The following is an 18,108-nucleotide window of genomic DNA, read 5'->3' as shown; positions in this document are numbered from 1 at the left end:
CCTACTTGTCAATTACTTGGACTCTTATAACATCAGGCCATTGAAATTTCAAGCTGGGGCTGCAAAGAAAGATTGCTCCTCTGTACCTCCACAAATTCCTTTGTATTTGTAGCATGGATTTGGTCCAGGAAAAATAGGGAGTATTCTCAAGTGCACTTCACAGGCAAAACTAGGCACTTTTAAAATTTGACACCTTTTAAGAATAATAATAAAAAAACCCAAGTATTTTGCCTGCAGTTAAATAATTCTCATTCCTTCAGCTGCAGCTTCTGCACATGATGCCGTATTGATGTCAGGCCTGGGAAAGTAGATGTAAACAGGCAGCCTGGTCCACTTCCTAGGTTTCACAGGCCTATTTCAGACCCTCCAAGTGTCCCTATTAGGACGTCCCTGATTTAGAGAAGTCATCCCGGTTTCAGATTTGATCCCAGAATGTCCTGCTTTTCCTTAGGATGTCCCTATTATCATTGTAGAAATATTGGAGGGTATAGAGTTATCCAACCCCCCAAGCCATTCGAAGGCAATCCTGTATAGGGAAGTTTTTTTAATGTTTAAAGTTTTATTACAGTTTCAAATGTGTTGGGAGCTGCCTAGAGTGCTGGGACAACCCAGTAAGATGTGTAGGGTATAAATAGTAAATTTATATTTATAGAATGGGACGTCCCTATTTTCACTGGAGAAATGTTGGAAGCTACTCTGTTTAGGTCCATGGGCTGAAGGTTCCCCACCAAAGGCTCTATGTCTTTCTGCCTTTCAGTATCTAGTAAAAAATGTGTAGACAGTTGTAGCAAAGACCATTTCCTTCTGTTTTGCTTCTGTTTGCACTACAAGCCAGAAGATGACAGACACCAAACTTCCTTTTGTCTGTGTTGAATCCCCAACATTCTGCTTCATGGGATAACTCCTGGTTCTAGAATTATGAGGGAAGGAGAAAATACTGCAACCAGGGATTATCCCCTGAAACTAAGTACAGGGAGATTTGTGACAGACAAGGGGAGATTTCTTCACACGCAGCGGAGTCAAAACAATTGAATTGGTTAGCAGAAAATGTAGTAGGGGATACCAACTTGGACAGTAATTTTTCATGAGCTTTTGTTTGAATGGCACAATGTTGATGAATCCTTAATCCAAATAAACGTCAGAATGGGAGCAGGCTCTTGTGACATGCCAGACGTTACTAAAGAACAATGCCGCTCGCCTCCCAGACACAAACATTTACCAGCTGAAAGTACTTGACTTTGCCATGGACGCCTGCATAAATCTTGGCCTTTTGGAAGAAGCCTTGCTTTATGGTCACAGGACTTTGGAGCCCTACAGGTAAAAGATAAAAATGCAGTCATTTATTGCAAGATTCGCTTTCAGCCCAGGAAAGAGGGTATGAACCAAGAATGTGGCTGCATCAATGTTACTATTTGTGAATTATTCTATGTGGTAGCATTAGCGGTAGGGCTGCCATACGTCCGGACATTACCAGGATTTCAAAGGTGGGGGGGGGGATTTCTGAAAGGTGGCACTTTGCTCTGGATCTTAGGCAAGTCAATTGAGAAACCGTGGTTTTTTGGCAATGGGGGGGGGGGAGCTCAAAAGCATTGGGGTTTTCCAGGGTGTTCTGGTTTTTACTTTTTGAAATATGGCAACCCTAATTAGGGGTGAGGAGTAGTCAGCTCAACTCAAACTTGTGCACTGATCAAACATGTCAGCTGTTCTTCAGAAAAGGGGAACATTACAACCCATTGTTCCTCAGCTGAACCATTTTGAAAAAAAAAAAAAGGTTTACTTTTTCTGCCCTTGGTGATGCAGAATTGCAGATTTTTTGAGATGTACTGCTGCATTTGATCATTGTGTTTATGACACAAACGTTCCTGGAGGACTCTGGAGTGTTTTGCTTCAGATCCCCATGTACTTTTCACAAACCTCTATATTCCCAGGTACATTTTTAGAGACAATATTTTTGGCAGTGCTTCAGCACCGTGTTCTTCCTTAACTCCTTATGGTACTTTCTGGTTTTAGCCTGGTGTCTAATTAGTTTCGATTGATATGGTTTGATCAAAAGAGAAGCTTTCTCCTTTGAAACAGGTAGTAACTGTATAGTATAGCAATGTGACCGGGATGATCAAAGGGGAAAATACAGCTTTGTACTCTTTTCCTCCGCGTTTCATTTCTTTTGTTCATCCAAATGCATTTTTTAAAAAAGGAAATAATGATGGTGGGCAACCTTAGATTTGGTATCTTCAATTACCACCACTAGCATCATAGCCGTTTTCCCTTATTTTCTCAAGGAAAGGCAGCCACTTCAATGGAGTTCTGCTATGTTGCTAGGAATAAGTAGTATTCAAATAGCAGGGCTGCAGCAGAGGTTAACAATAATTTAAAGTGCTTGTAAGGTTGGAGCAGCTCCATTTTCATTTTGATTGCATTACAGGGTAGAAGGTTACTAAGGCACCTTTGCCTGAATACTGAATTTTGAGACAGTGAACTTTTAAACAAATGCTAGCATAGCTGTTTCCTTTGGTTGCTTTTAGGTTTGCCGCCTGTGGCAATTTTTAGAAGGGACGTAATGGTTCTCCCCTCTTTTCTCATGATGACCAGTCTTCTGTAAGTTTCTCCTCCTGGAAAGAAGGAGAAAACATAAAAAAGTGCAAACAAAATTAAAACAAGTGAATTAGCCATGAAATTAGTTATTGCCACAATGGCAAAATATCAGATTACATTGGCCTTTACAATAATTTCAGTGAAAGAGCTTGTCAGTGAGAGAAGAGGAACTTGCCTACTGCTCTTTCTTTCTTTCTTTCTTTCTTTCTTTCTTTCTTTCTTTCTTTTCAAAATGGCCTCCCTTTTTAATTTGCATTTTTTTATTTACAGCTATGCTTCTTTTACCCTTTAACCTGTCAATGTGGTGCTTCAGACCAACGAAGCTACTTGTCTTTTCCAGGGAAAAGATTGCAGTAGAAAACAATTATAATTTTATCAATCATTTGAATATCTCTTTCCCTGTTTGCTTAGTGGTGTGTGACATAGTTTCCGAGCTACTTATTACAGCCAAGTTGATTCTGCCGCCGCCGCCTCACCTTCCATCCACCACTACCCTTATACACATAGACAGAGAGACACACAAACACACACAAACGACATGTTCTGTTAAAATGTATTTGATGAAATGTTGCTGGCCTGGTAAAGCTGCTGGCCTCTCATGTACCTTGAAGACAGTTGCTCTTAGTCTCACCAGGTGCAAAAGCGTTTCCCAAGAAGAGACATTTTCAGCCCGAGTTCCTTTTTTACCTTCAAGCCATCACTACAAGCTTTGACGCACCTGACAAAAAATCTTCAGTTTCTCATTACAAGGAGTTGTGCCTGAAGCAGCAGGATATCAAATCTGAGCAAATCTGTTGGGGTGCATTGAATTTCTCCAGTTGAATCAATCTACTGCTTGACTGCTCCTGCAGTTCCATTACAGCTATCTATTTTCCTTTCCTCAACTCTGGGGCAAAAAAATATTCATATTCTTATCTGCAGGGAATCACCTGAAAAACAAGCCATCCATACAAATAGGAGGTGGTATGTCCACCTTTAAAAGGAACTGTTCTAAAACCATTTTAACTTCAAGGACTGTATTTGCTGTGTATGTTTCCATTATGCGATCAGCAGGGTTGACATCCACTGCTGTGTGCTAAGTGCAGTATTTGATCACATGTTTTCATTTGACCATCATGTGAAACCAGTATGAGTATTTATTTAAGTGACATGTTTAGATATCCGGCAAACATATTTAATGGCTTCTTTTATGCTATAGATTCACACTGTAGTGAACTAATTAACTGATGCTAAATATTTTTTGACCTCCAAAACGAAGGTTCTTTTTAGTGATTAAAAACAACCGGATTCAACTTTAAAAGGAGCTTGGAGCAGGTTTAAAGAAGATATTAGAGTCCAGAAGAACACAAGAAATGAAATTTTTCAGGGGGTTGGACTAAATGACCCCGGGGTCCCTTCCAATTCTACAATTCCTTGATTCTAAGATTCTACACTGGTCCTCACTTGTCTGTCACTTGGCCACCTTAATTGGATTGGCCAGCATATGAGTAGTTGAAACTGAATGAAGTGAGAAGAACCTTTGTGTCTCTTGGTTTCTCAAGAAGTCGTCTTATATGCTGACACATTTAAGAATGTTGACTCTGTAGGGCTGTGTGCCTGTGTGTGCTATATTTGTGGTAAGTGTTCATGTGCAGTGAGTATATGTGTGCAGTCTGCAAGTGTGGTGAGTGAGTGTATCCATGGCCCATTAGTTCAACAAATAAATATGGAATAAATTTGAGGCACACCTTTATGGTTGTTCACTGAGGAACCGGCAATGCTAGTAGTTCTCCCTGAGATGACCCATTATTCCCAGCTATCCAGCTTCCTTTAAAAAAAAAAAAAAAGGCTTGCCTTTGTAGAACCTGAGATATGAGACAAAATGTGCAGATACCATTCTTTGTGTGTGAGAGTAGTCGGCTCCCCCTTCCATGGATTTATTTTTACCCTTCTCTGTCCCTGCCCCTGACCCAAATACAGTGGTACCTCTGGTTACGAACTTAATTTGTTCTGGAGGTCCGTTCTTAATCTGAAACTGTTCTTTTTTCTTTTTAAAAAAATGATTTAATCATTTTTTGATACAAACATCAACCACAAAAGACAACAAAAACCATAATAACAATAATAATACAATTTGACAATTCATGTTTGAATACACTGATATATCTATAACTGCACCTTTTTAAACAATATTTCCCCACCTCTCTCTCCGCCCCCTACTTCCTACCACTATCCGGCTTATCGCTTAAATATTCATTCCAGATTTCTTCATATTTATCCATTCTTATTTTGTGTTGCCATGCAATTCGTTCGTATGTAGCTAATCTGTCCATATTATCTTTTTTTTTAAATAATTTTTATTAATTTTCCAATTTTAACAACGAAACAACACCAAACAATACAAACAACAACAAACATAGACACATACATACATTTTTGCTTTCTTAACCTCATTTTCATAAGCCTCTTTTCTCGGACTTCCCCGTACCTTCCCCTTTTTGCATCCTAATTTCAAATTTTTTCAGCAACCCTTTTAGCCAATTATAGTTTAACTTATTCTCCTTTCAATTACACCTTGAATCAAAAGATATATATAGCTGTAATTATACATCTTCCTTTCCCTTAACACTTTAACACTCCTCAATTTTATAGCAATTTTTAAGATATGCTTTAAACTTCTTCCAGTCTTCCTCCACAGTCTCTTCCTCTTGGTCACGGATTCTGCCGGTCATTTCTGCCAATCCCATAAAGTCGATCACTTTCGCCTGCCACTCTTCCAGCGTGGGTAACTCTTGTGTCTTCCAATACTTTGCTAGAAGGATCCTTGCTGCCGTTGTGGCGTACATAAAAAAGATCTTATCCCTCCTTGACACCAATTGGCCAACCATACCCAAAAGAAATGCCTCTGGTTTCTTATGAAAAGTACATTTAAGTACTTTCTTAATTTCATTATAAATCAGTTCCCAGAAGGCCTTAATCTTTGGGCAGGTCCACCAAAGGTGAAAAAAGGTACCTTCGGTCTCATTACATTTCCAACATTTATTATTGGGCAAATGATAAATCTGTCCATATTATCAATCCATGTGCTCAATGGAATCTTTTTGCAGCTCTTCCAATTCATCAAAACAATGTTTTTTTTTGCTTCTAATATAGCACGGTACATCCATTTTTTTTTTACCCCTTGAAATCTCCCACGTCTCCAGAATATAATTTAGAATTAAATTCAGTTCCCCTAAATAACAATTTCTTTTTATTACTCCTACTATATCCTCACCTCGCACTCTTATCATCGGGCAGTTAATCAACATATGTACTAAGTTCGCATTTTTACTCCCACATCTCCAGCAGTTGTCTGCACTTGTTATTTTCTTCTGGTATAGTTTTGCTGGAGTCCAGTGGACTCTGAATATTATTTTCTGTTTTATAAATCTGAAACCATTCTTAACCTGAGGTACCGCTTTAGCTAATGGGGCCTCCCGCTGCCCCTGGCATGCGATTTCTGTTCTCATCCTGGGGCAAAGTTCGCAACCCGGAGCAACTATTTCCGGGTTAGCGGAGTCTGTAACCCAATGTGTTTGTAACTCAAGGTGTTTGTAACCCGAGGTACCACTGTACTGTCAATGCTGTGCACACTTTATCTGATTTGTGAGGATTTCCCCCTCATTTCAAACAAAAAACAAACAAACAAACATTACAACGAAGAAAATAGAAGCGGTGTATATCACCACTAGAGGCTGCTAGTGTTTTGATGTTATTGTGAGCCAATGGACAAGTGGATTTTTGCTAGAATGTTCAAATTAACAGAAATTACTGATAAAGCTACGAATAGAGATAAGAACATCTCCTTGTGCAGGTTTGCAGAGTTCACTAAAAATGTTCCCTTCTTTCTTTAGAACTGACTTTAAGCAATTTATGCGGTTGCAGTTGAACATCCAGATTAAGTGGGATTTTTATATTTTAGAAATGTTGGTATGCTTATCTAATGGAATGATTCATTAGATAACCTTCCCAAGGGAATTCTTTTGGTGGGGGGAGACAGCTGCACCCATTTGCCCAAGAATTACCTTGGGAATGACATTATGGAAGGGATGGTGAACTGTTTTCAGCCTGGGGGGGGGGGAGCTTCAGTGATAAGGATGAAGTGATAAGCCAAAGTAGGTGGAGCATTGCTGTGACTCTTAGGTTTGTATAGTAGACTTTATTGCTGCCTTGCGAAAGTCAGAAGCTTCTACAAACATACCTCTTTCCATCCTCCATCCAGGCAAGCAAACAGTATTACTACGGTTCAATGCAAAACAGTGTAAGAAGGGTGTGGAGCAGGGCTGGTGAGTGGTGTGGCCTGGGGAAGGGGGTGTGGCCTGGGAAAGGGGGTGTGGCCTGGAGAGAGTCTCAAGGATAAGGCAGAGCAGAATGGAGGGCCACATTGGCCCCTAGTTCCTCATCCTTGCACTATATCACGATGCAATGTCATTCCTATTCCAGGAATGTGGTCAGGCTGTTTAAAGCAGCTAAGCTTTCTCCTGAAGCAGTAACAAGACTTCGTTGTTGTTGTTGTTGTTGCTAAAAGAGAGAGAGAGAAATCCCCTGGCAGATCCTCCAAGTGTCTCTATTTTCCAGGGACATCCCCAGATTTACAGAAGCCATTCTGGTTTCTTATTTGATCCCAGAATGTCCTACTTTTCCTTAGGACGTCTTCATTTCCATCAGAGAAATGTTGGCGGGTGTGGTAGGATGTCCGTATTTTCATCAGAGAAATGTTGAAGGAGTTATCTGCCCCCCGAGCCATCTGAAGGCAGCCCTATATAGGAAAGTTTTGTAAATGTTTAATGTTTTATTATGTTTTTTATGTACGTTGGAAGCCACACAGAGTGGCTGGGGCAACACAATCAGATGAGCTGGGTAAAAATATTAAAATTATTATTATGGAATAGGATGTCCCTATTTTCAATGGAGAAATATCGGAAGGTATGCCTTTGTCATTTCTTGTGTTATTGAAAGGTAAAACAAAAATTCTTAATATTTACCCAGGAGTAATTGTGACTAGAACTGTGGACCTTTTTGAGGGCCATTTAGTAAACAAACTCAGCATATTGGCCTTGTGGAAAACATCCACATCAAACATCAATCTTTATTCTGTACGTTCGTGCAGTGACAAAGAAATAATAAGCAAAGGAAGTCGTTTCAAGCAAATCATGAAAGAGATAGAGAAGAGGTAGGAAAATATCTCCTATTTGAGGGTTTGCAGAACGGCTTTCTTATTTATAGTCTGCAGGGAGCACCCACCTATCATTAAATGTGAGACTGAGTGCTGGGCCGTCAGTGGTGAGAGAAAGAGGAAGAAAGCTGTAGGAGCTCACAATTTATTGCAGTGAAAAATAAAAGTAAAAAATGCTGCTTCTGAGAGAACGCACTTTGATTCTGCCGAAACAGATTCAGAACCCAGGTGAATGCAAAATTTATGTCTTGCTGTCCCTGAAGGTGCTGATCTCTTTGAGGCTGGGGATAGATCCTGCCAGTTCCTCATCTCAGTGGAAAGGCATATGCTTAGCATGCTTAAAATCCCAATTTCAATCCCTGGTATCTCTGTTTATAAGGATTTTGGTTCACAGGGCTGGGGAAAACCTCTGTCGGGCAGATTTGCTGCCAGTCAGAATACCTGGCTAGATGGCAGCTTCATATGTTCATTTGCGAATGAAAATTGGCTTGCAATCTATGTTTTGATGGTCTTTTCCTCCCCTTTGTCCCGTCTACCATTTTGGAATGAAGCCACAACCTGAACCTCACATGCAATTTAGGAATAACTCCTGCAATGTCAGTCTAGTTTATCACCACCACCAACACCATTATGGGCACAAGTGTGTGTTTTAAGTGAATAGACGTAATCTGATTCCTTCCTCCTGGCAAAAGGTTTCATAGAAATACCTCTCGTAAAATGTCAAACAAATAATGAAATAATTAAGAAGGTCTTACTGTAGTTTGGACCTCTAAAGTTTCGATTGGGGTTTAAATTGTGTTTTGCTTTAGTCTTTAAATTTATTTGCTATAGTTATTATAGATTTATGTTGTATTATAATGGGGTGGTGGTGCTGCCGCTGCCTTTGAAGATGATTCTGAAACTTCAACTGGTCCAAAATGCAGTGGCCAGATTACTGGCCAAGGTTCCATTTGGAGCTTACATAACCCCTGTTTGAAAACAGCTGGAGTGGTTGCCAGTTTGTTTCCAAGCCAAAGTCATTAGTGTTCAAAGCTCTAAACCAGGGGTTGACAAGGTTTACCTTGCCTGGGCCGGTTCACTCCAGCAGAGATCCCTTGTGGGCCAGATTGCACATGCGTGTGAGTGTGCATGGCCATGATTTTCGGCGTCTGAGCCTGTGCAGACGCGATTTCTGGCACCACGGAAGCGAGTCTCTGTGTCATGCTGTGACAGTTTAGCACAGCGCACAGGGACTCTCCAAGCAGGCAGCTTGGTTCAGGGGCGGTTTGTGGGCCAGTTAAACGACCCTCGTGGCCGCCCATGGGCCTTAGGTTGCCAACCCCTGCTCTAAACAACTTAGGCCTCGTATATCTGAAGGAGCATCTCCATCCCTACATAGCTTCTCAGGCATTTAATTCTGCACAGGGGACTCTCTTGGTAGTTCTATCACCTTCCGAAGTGCAGGGAATAGTGGACCAGGAGGGGGCTTTCTCTGTGGCAAGTCCCTAAAGCTGGCAGTTTCCTTCGCAGAGGTGCATACAGCATGTTCACTGAACAGCTTTCACCAAATGCTGAATACACACCTCTTTACCCTCACCTTTGACAGTTAAGGTACTTTGTTTTGTGGGACCCATCTCTTTTGCTGAATTTATACTGTTGTGCTCCATTGGGAACAGTTTTATTTGTTTTACAGCTGTAACTTCTTTCATCTGTAATTATAATTATATATCATACTCTTGTAAGCTGTCCTGGGACCTGTGAAGGGTCGGTGAGAAATCTAATAAAGAAATAGGTATATAGGAAGCTGGCAGCAGGTTTCAGGCCAGGGGCCATTCCCCAACTCCCAGTGTACTTTAAGAAGGTTGTGATTCATGACCATATAATTGGGATTGTTTCATATCAGATTCAGCATCCGTTGTTTGTCTAGTAAGCTATATCTCACTCTGTAAAAAATGGTTAATAGACTCTAAGCTACCTAAGCACACAACTGCATCCATTCATAGCTTTTGAAAGCCCACACATCTTTGTTTCTTTTGTGGTTGATTCCTGTTCAACTGCAGTCTAGATTTAGACTTTCAATTACTTAAAGAAAGGAGTGTGCTCTCTCATTACAAAATGCTAAATAATAATTTATATATAAAGGTTCTACCCTAAACACTGCCACGACTGAAAACACTTGCTAAAGAGCAGTATCAGCTTTCCCCAGCTGTGTTGTACACATTTTGAAGGACTTGGCAGCTGGCTGCCTTAGATTGGGGGGAAATTAAAGAATAATAAATGAAAACTCAATATTGCCACCAGTCGTGTCATGAATACCTTTCAGTAGTAACTTAAAGGTGTCCCTGAAAGTGATACACAACATGTGCTTAGTGTACTTTAAAGTTGGCTGGCATTTCAGACGTCTGCTGTAAATGGATAGAAACGAGAGACCATAGCAAAGCACTTGATTTTGTTCAACTTACACATTTCTAAAGAACATTTATATGTCGAAAAGGTGCCCCGCAAGGTTAGTGCTATGTTTGTTTTCCTTCCTGATGATGTATGAAAGTACACCCTGCAACAAGCGCAATCTGGTATTCTTGCTGGAAGAGAAGGTGCAAGGGTTTAAGGAACATCTACCAAGCTTTGGCCTATCAGGGAAGATGAATAGCTTCTGGAGCGAACAGGAAATCACAATTCCTGGGGCGGGGTTAGGAGAAAACCAGACATATAGAAGAATGTCACATACAGAAGTGAGATAATCAAGAACCATTCTGTGTCTTTGGAGTTGTGCAATCAATTCTAGGGTTGTACAGAAACATTGCTAAGATGCGAGAAAAACCAGGAAAGAAGCATGGTTTCCAAACTTTCTATCTCAGTACACAAGAGTATAGAAAATTAGCAGGATGAACTTGAAATCTTAATTCAGTAAGGTAGATATGATTTGATAGGCATTACTGAAATCTGGATTGAAGGGAGGAGGAATAACATTATATCTAAAGGATGTGCACCCAACCGCGGAAATCCATTAATCTGAACATGGAAGGTTGCTTGAGAATTTATGAATAAAAATAAGAATAGGGATGTATATTAAACATGGGAAAGAATGGCATGATGTGCTTAGCAGTGGAGTAGGCTGCTTTGGGAAATTGTAGTGTATTTGGGGATTGTTTGTTACATGTATTTTTTTGAAACTGAAAAATAAAGAAGTTACGAAAAGGGATACCAAAGTTGTGAATTTTGGGCTTCACTGGGTGGTTGGGTTAGATTACCTTTGAGGCACCTTCCAACTTTCTGATTCTAAGATTTTCAATAGGATTATTCTGTATCAAAACATTATGAATTCATGTGTATAATCAATGCTTTAGAAACCATCTAAATAATGCATTACACAGCATTTTAAATTATTCTGAAAGATGCTTAATTTCAGTTCTATCAGTTCCAATGGCAAAAATACTTTGTTTGTTTGTTTTTAAAGACTTATTTTTCATGTTTGGTCACACTATGACTGTGAAATACTACTGTGCTGTGCCGCTGCCTGTTATCTAAACCCTGGACCCTTCCAACTTTCATGCCATTTCCCAGGAGATTTCATGAAAGGTCACAGAGTCAGGGACATGACTGACTAACATAGGTATATTCAATGTATGAGTTGCTGGCTCATGTCAAGAAACAGAGATAGGTTATCACAGGGAACTCGTTTTATAGTTGCTCACTATATTTATCTAGAAGCCTCTGCTTTGTTCAAAATAGTTTTAAAAGCCTAAGGCAGTACTACCAATTTGGCATTTTAGAATGGAAAGCATGTGATACCCCTTAGGAAGATAATATGCTGCCTACATACCTACTTATCTCTTGCTTTCTGTCTGGACTCTGGACACAACTAGTCTGCAAATTGTCTCTCTGCCATGCCTGCCTTCTAGGTAGCACTCTCAGTTTGGACAAATATCAAGTGGGGAATAGCAGTTTTTAAAACTGTGAGCTTATTGTACAAGACAATAGGCTCTCTCTCTCTCTCTTTGTCCCCACCCTCACTTTCATATACCAGCAGACAGAGCTTAGGACAAACATCTGCCCCAGTGTGCTTTTAATATTGGCTTAAATTGGACGGTGTCTCTAAAAACTCCATAGCACATTACAGAAAAGGGCACAACCTATAGGAAATTCAGGGTTATTGTGCTGCTTGGCATGCTTGTTCATTTCCTTTTATTTACTGACCGATGTGTGACTACTCGTTGGAGTTAGAAATTCTTAAGTGATATGTGATAAACCATATAGGAGAGAGATCACCAATCCAGTGATAACCAGGGAGCAAGTTGGTTTCTGTCTGGTACATCTTAATACACCAGTCCAGTGGGAGAACATTTGCTTTGCAGGTAGAAGGTCCCAGGCACAATCCCCAGCATCTCCAGGTAGGGAGAGGCTTGGTGGACCAATGGCCTGACTTGGTATTAGGCAGCTATCCATGTTCCTACCAGCCACCGTCCTTTCTGCTGGACAGGGGTCTGCTGCCATCATTGGTAGCCTCAGGGCATCTATAATACACTCTGCATTTGACTGTTAATGAAGCCTGTTCAGAAGTTGCAGTTAGTGTAGAATATATGAGCCCGCAGTACATGCGTTGTAAAAAAAGAGGAAAAAGACTCTAAATCTCCCAGTATTTCTATCCACTGCACAGTTGAGTGTCATACTTTTAAAACAGATTCTTCGGATCAAAATTAATTAGGACGCAAACAATGTATTTGTTGACCTCCATGTTTCTCTTATCATTGTATTTTTAGACCCATTAGTCATCCTTTGGCAAAATATCAGTGGGCCATGTTTAAGCAAGATTTACAAAAGCTACTTAGCTTCCTGGGATCATGGCGGCCCTGGTGACAGCTATGGCTTACACAGAGATACCTTAGTCTGATACTGAAGCAAAGCTGAGGCATTGTTTTCAATACAATAACATTACCCGAACTTGTGATTAAGTGCTTACCGAGTTCCATTTCCTTATAAGAACATGTGTAAGAACCAAAGAATGTATACCTCAAGTGAACTAAGCATTAATCTGTCAGCGGCCTAAGTGTGTTTAGGATAGGGCAATGGAAATATGCAAAAGGGTGACACAGTGTATGTTTGCTGGGAAGCAATTAAGAGCAGATGGGAGCTGTAAAGCAGACTGATTCATGAAAGTGCTTAGCATACATCTCTTTCATTAGCTGCATCTTAACATAAACATGGGACTTATGATTGTGGATCTCTCCCCCCCCCCATCCAAAAAAGCCAAAGTTGTTACAGTTTTAGAAAAGCATTAAATATACATTTAAACACATGTTTCCCCCTTTTAGGGTATGTTATTATTTCCTGGATATAGAAAACCTGTATGAAGCATAGACTTTTCATGAAACGCTATTTCTGACCTGGGGTTCTTCCACATTTTTGCAGGGCAGTCTTATGATCTCACCATCAAACATTTGCCCTTGTGCCTTTTCTTATTGTTTCTTTCACCTTTTCTCAGACATCCAAAATTCCACCTTTTTTAGAAGCATTGACCATAAGCACTTTCTTATAAGATGCAGATGGCCCTTGTGCTGCTCTTCTGTCTTTCTGAAGATGTGGGGTGTTGACACATTCAGTGACATTTGGGGAGGTTGAGCCCTGTCACCACACCTTTTTACTTTCCTATCTCAGTGCTCCTTCATTTTCCTTACCTTTTTTTTTTTAAAGAATCATGGGCTCTCTTGTAAAAGCACACACAATTTTTAATCGCTGCTAATGTGCCTGTATTAAAAATAAGAATACCAATTTATACTATCTCAATTACGGAAGTAAAAGAAGCCAAAGAGTTGAGTTTTCCAGCAGAAGTAGGACAACGCAGGCCTTAGTCTTTCATAAACATTATTATTGTCTTGGCATTCTTCTCCTGCCCCCGTTCACTTTTGACTGGTGAGTTCATGTATGTTTGAGATGATCATGCACACCTTGCCCAATCTACTCCTGCTGTCACTGAATCTCAAAATGAACAGTAAGACTCATTGGTTTCGAGTTTGCATTTATATACCACCTTGTCCTCTAATGAGCTCAAGGCGTGTGCATGATTCTCCCCTCCCCCATTTTACTCTTGCAACAGGTAGGTTAGGCTGAGTGGCAGCAACTGGTCCAAGGTCACCCAGTGAGCTTTGTGGTTCATTGGCCTTTCAAACCCTGGTCTCCCAGGTCCAGCACTCTAATCATTACACCAAACTTGCTCAGCACAGTCACATAAATAATAAGTGTTGTCGTAACGTTAAGTAATATTACATTAATATATCCCTCCAAAATGATTATTGTGAAACTTAGGCCTTGACTCCTCTTTATGGCTGTTAATGTGGAAAACGTGTCTCTGGAAATTTAGCTTGCTGAATTAAGCACCCCTTTTTAACGTGTTTGTTTTTCATGGTGCTAATGCGATGAAGTGAAATTACACAAATTAAAACTAAAAATTCCAATGAAATGAAATTGTGTAAAAGCAGGAGAGCCTCAGTAGACAGGTTTGTCATATCATCCTCCAGCATAAGCTCAGCAATGTACCCTATCACTGATCTGTAGTATTACTTTGACACTTAAATTGTTGAGTCAGTGTTAACAAGTCAACTATTATACATTTTACCTCCAAGTCAACTATTATACATTTACTGCTCTGATCATGATTGTGAAGCATCCTTCTATCAGGAACATGTTCTAGAGATAAGGACAAAAATAGAATTTGTAAATATCTTTCCTTATCTGCAAAAACTGGCAAAAGTGCAGAAAACATGTGGTTGTGTGAAATGAGAATGCACGAATAATTAAGCATCGTTTATGACTGCCCAAACATTTTTCTCCTCTTCAAAAGCATTCTGTGCACTCTAGGAGGATTTCAGAACTTAAAATCCTCTGACAAATGGCAGTCCTTGGAAGTCTGATATATCATATTTTTGTCTGTTTCCGATACATAAACAAAGCAGTAAATTAGGCCAAGGCACACCATAACGAGTCCTTCAGTGATGGCACAAGTGTGTTTGGCTAGCACCTTGCCTGTATCATTCCAGGAAACCTGCTTCCTCTTAAGCCGTCACCTGTGAACAGGTCTGGTAGACAGTCTCTTTGGTTGATGAGTTTTCTCTTAATGTGCAGACATTGTCCCAAGCATGTGGCTGCACATGGTCCCATGGGCACTCCTGCATTTGTCTAGGTGACTTTTTGGCAAGTATTTCCCTCCTTCCCCTTTTCTTTTGAGCAGATCCTTTCCCAAAATTGTTTTAAACATCTTATTTAACATACTCTGCCAAACAAGGCCGTGTTTCCCCCTTGCTTGAATCTAAGCAGCTAGCAATATGCTCCCATGAGACCAGTTTCTCTTCTTTACATTTAATTTTGCCTTTTGTAAGCCACGGGGTTCCCAAAAGTATCATCCATAACCATTCCAGCATATGCAAACATTGGCCACAAATTTGTACCATATGGGGACTTTTGCGAACAGTAGCACCTAAAATATATATATATAAGGCCATAGGGCTTAAAATGCAATGCTCGCTTCAGCTCTGCTCTTTCCTTAATGGCCCATAATGCTTGGTAACAGAGAGCCATCCCTCATGAAACTGAAGGCAAGTAATACCATGGCTGGGCTTTATGCCCTGGGGCGTTATGATTTCCCATATTCAGCACACGGCATAACTCACTGAGAAGACCACCAGCCCTCCTCCATATATTGCCTTTAAATACCCTACTTTCTCACATTTTGTAGTCACCAATAGTATTATTCATTATTTCTACCAGCACAAGAACCATTTTGCATAGACATACAGTGGTACCTCGGGTTAAGTACTTAATTCATTCTGGAGGTCTGTTCTTAACATGAAACTGTTCTTAACCTGAAGCACCACTTTAGCTAATGGGGTCTGCTGCTGTTGCCGCACTGCCGGAGCACGATTTCTGTTCTCATCCTGAAGCAAAGTTCTTAACCTGAGGTACTATTTCTGGGTTAGCGGAGTCTGTAACCTGAAGCGTATGTAACCTGAAGCATATGTAACCCGAGGTACCACTGTACTTGTTTGCATTATCTGGTATGCCATGCATACCTTAACCCTTTGGATTCATTTTTGTGCATAGCAGAACAAAAAGGACTCATCCCTTTTATTAGGAGTGTCTGCAAGAATCAGAAATGAAATTAAGGATCAATTCAAGCAGTATGCTCCTCCTTTTAGAGCCCGTCACTATGAGATGCTTAGATGTCACCGAGAATGCTGGTCAGTAATCAGACTGTTCAGGGTTGGAGTTAACTCTTTATTAGAAAAAATATGATCACCACAGACTTGGCGGAGTGCCAGGCCTAATGAGCACAGCAGCTCTTTCCCAGTGGTTTTCCTCCATGAAATCAGGTGCCGAGACTGAAAGTCCCCACCTCCCCATAGCCATCCCCTCTCCAGGCTTTTTTCAAGCAATTGGAGACTGCGCCTGCATGCAGCCTGTTACTGCTCCGCCCGTTTCAGCCCTCTTCTGGTTCTGGGAGGCAGAGGGCTAGGAGAGCTGGTCACAGCAGGAGGGGGAGACATCCCTGACTCTTCACTTGCATGACTCATCTCTGCCTCTTGATCTTCCTCCCACCTGCCACTTTCAACTTCTGATTCTTTATTTCTCTCTTCCACGGACTCTCCCAGCTCACTAAGCCCTGTTACCCCTTCAGCTTCTAACACCTCCCCTTCCCAGTCTTATCCCTCCCTTATCCTCAGTTGGTTCCTCCCATCATTTCTCTGCATCCAGCTAATCCATGACATTAGAATATCTTTTGTTTCTGACACTGAAAAACACTGAAGAGCTTGTTTAAGTGCCAGTGACTGAAGTAATTGTACCATGTGAAATACAGAGCATTGTAGGGTTGTTAGAATCCTGCTTCCTTAGTGAGATAGAGAAAACATATCTGCACAATGGTTCCAATCTAATATCTTGTTATTCTAATGGTGCATTTGTTTGCAAAAATTATTCCAACAAAGAGTAATGTTTAAAACTATCCATGTATGGATACATCTACTATTCATTTAGTTTTCCAAAAAGGAACAGCTGGGAAACTAGCACAGAATGACACCGCAATGATTATATCCCAGAGAAACAAACCAGAGAACAAGCCTGAGTCACTTAAGCAGGAAATCCACTAACCTTGCAGCATATTTCTTTATGCACTAACCTTGCAGGATGTGTTTGCTTCTTACCTGAGCACTGTGACTGAACTTGAAAATTCAGCATTGCAATTGTTAATGTGTCTCTGAACTTGCAACCTTTTTCATAAGATTTTGGATTTTCTAGACTTCTACCCCTCCACCCTTTTTAATTTGAGTGCAAGCAGAAGGTAAAACATACTCAAGGCATCCATTATTACTTTCCACAATTTGCTGGAAAAGGCAGAAGCTATTAAAAACTGAAGGCATGCATATCTCATGCTATTCAGCTAACTGGTAATTAAAGAACAATTAAATTTTTCATGGTGTAGATTATGACTGTTTTTCAAAGCCATTAGAAGCTGCAGCTCCCTGAGAGCTAGGCTGCTAAGACAGAGATGTTTATTGCTACAGCTTTCATTAAATGCACTGATTAATGGTATCTGAAAACAACGTGGCTTTTTGTATGTCCGTACTGTTTAAGAACATACAACTGTGGGTGTAGCATTTCCAGCAGGGTGACTGGACAGGTTTTTTTGGGATGAACAAACATTGTACTATTCAGTTGAAGACCTGCACCAAATGCTGCAGCTATTCAATCTCTTGTGTTAGGGGTAAGGAATACTTTTGGCCCAATAGGCTAGATCTTTATTCCCCACCCCCATGGGCCATCTGTGACAGGTGAGTGTGGCCACTCATCTATCAGTCATCTGAAGTCATAATATCAGGTGATTGGCAGTCTCATCCCCCTGTCAAGGTTGACCAATAGTTGTGGTGGGAAATAGAGACTAACCAGGACTGAACTCCCCACTTATCAACTGCAGGGGCAGGAGGTTCAATCCTGCTTTTTTGTAAGGATCAGCTGCACCCATTGAACCCACCTATCAGTGTGATGTCACCTGATTGACAGGTGGATGTAGTTTAACAAAAATGGCCCCACAGACCAAAGTAGAACTACCACTGGCCTGCGAGTTGGAGATTTCCTACCTCTGTTCTAGGGCTACAAAAGGCACAAAGAGCTGAGTAATGCTCTATTATTCCAAAGAAGCAGTGACTGTTAGAAGGATCATCAAGGGAAGTTTCTTTAGCAGATTTCAGGCACTAGTTGGCTTTTCTTGATTCCTAAACAACTCAAGGCTGGAATTAGACATGGGATATCTTTGTGTACCATTGAAAACATCACACACACACACACACACACACACA

General features: G+C 40.6%; 1 protein-coding gene across 10 annotated transcripts in view; it reads left to right on the top strand.

Moving 5' to 3' along the window:
- SMYD3 (SET and MYND domain containing 3) overlaps nt 1-18,108 on the top strand; it is a gene marked incomplete at its 5' end in the record, with an annotated part of 382,495 nt that overhangs the window by 331,710 nt on the left and 32,677 nt on the right. For all 10 annotated transcript variants that reach the window (XR_014155449.1, XR_014155450.1, XR_014155451.1 and 7 more), the window contains one exon: nt 1,143-1,317. Coding sequence is in view for 6 of the 10 variants with exons in the window: in XM_081857690.1 (XP_081713816.1) it covers nt 1,143-1,317 (175 nt within the window). The remainder of the gene's footprint in view (nt 1-1,142; nt 1,318-18,108) is intronic.

Source organism: Podarcis erhardii (genome assembly GCF_964252035.2).
Source record: "Podarcis erhardii genome assembly, chromosome: 3".
NCBI lineage: Eukaryota > Metazoa > Chordata > Lepidosauria > Squamata > Lacertidae > Podarcis > Podarcis erhardii.
The sequence above is the reverse complement of the archived record's forward strand: the minus strand, read 5'-3'. Positions and strand labels throughout refer to the sequence as shown.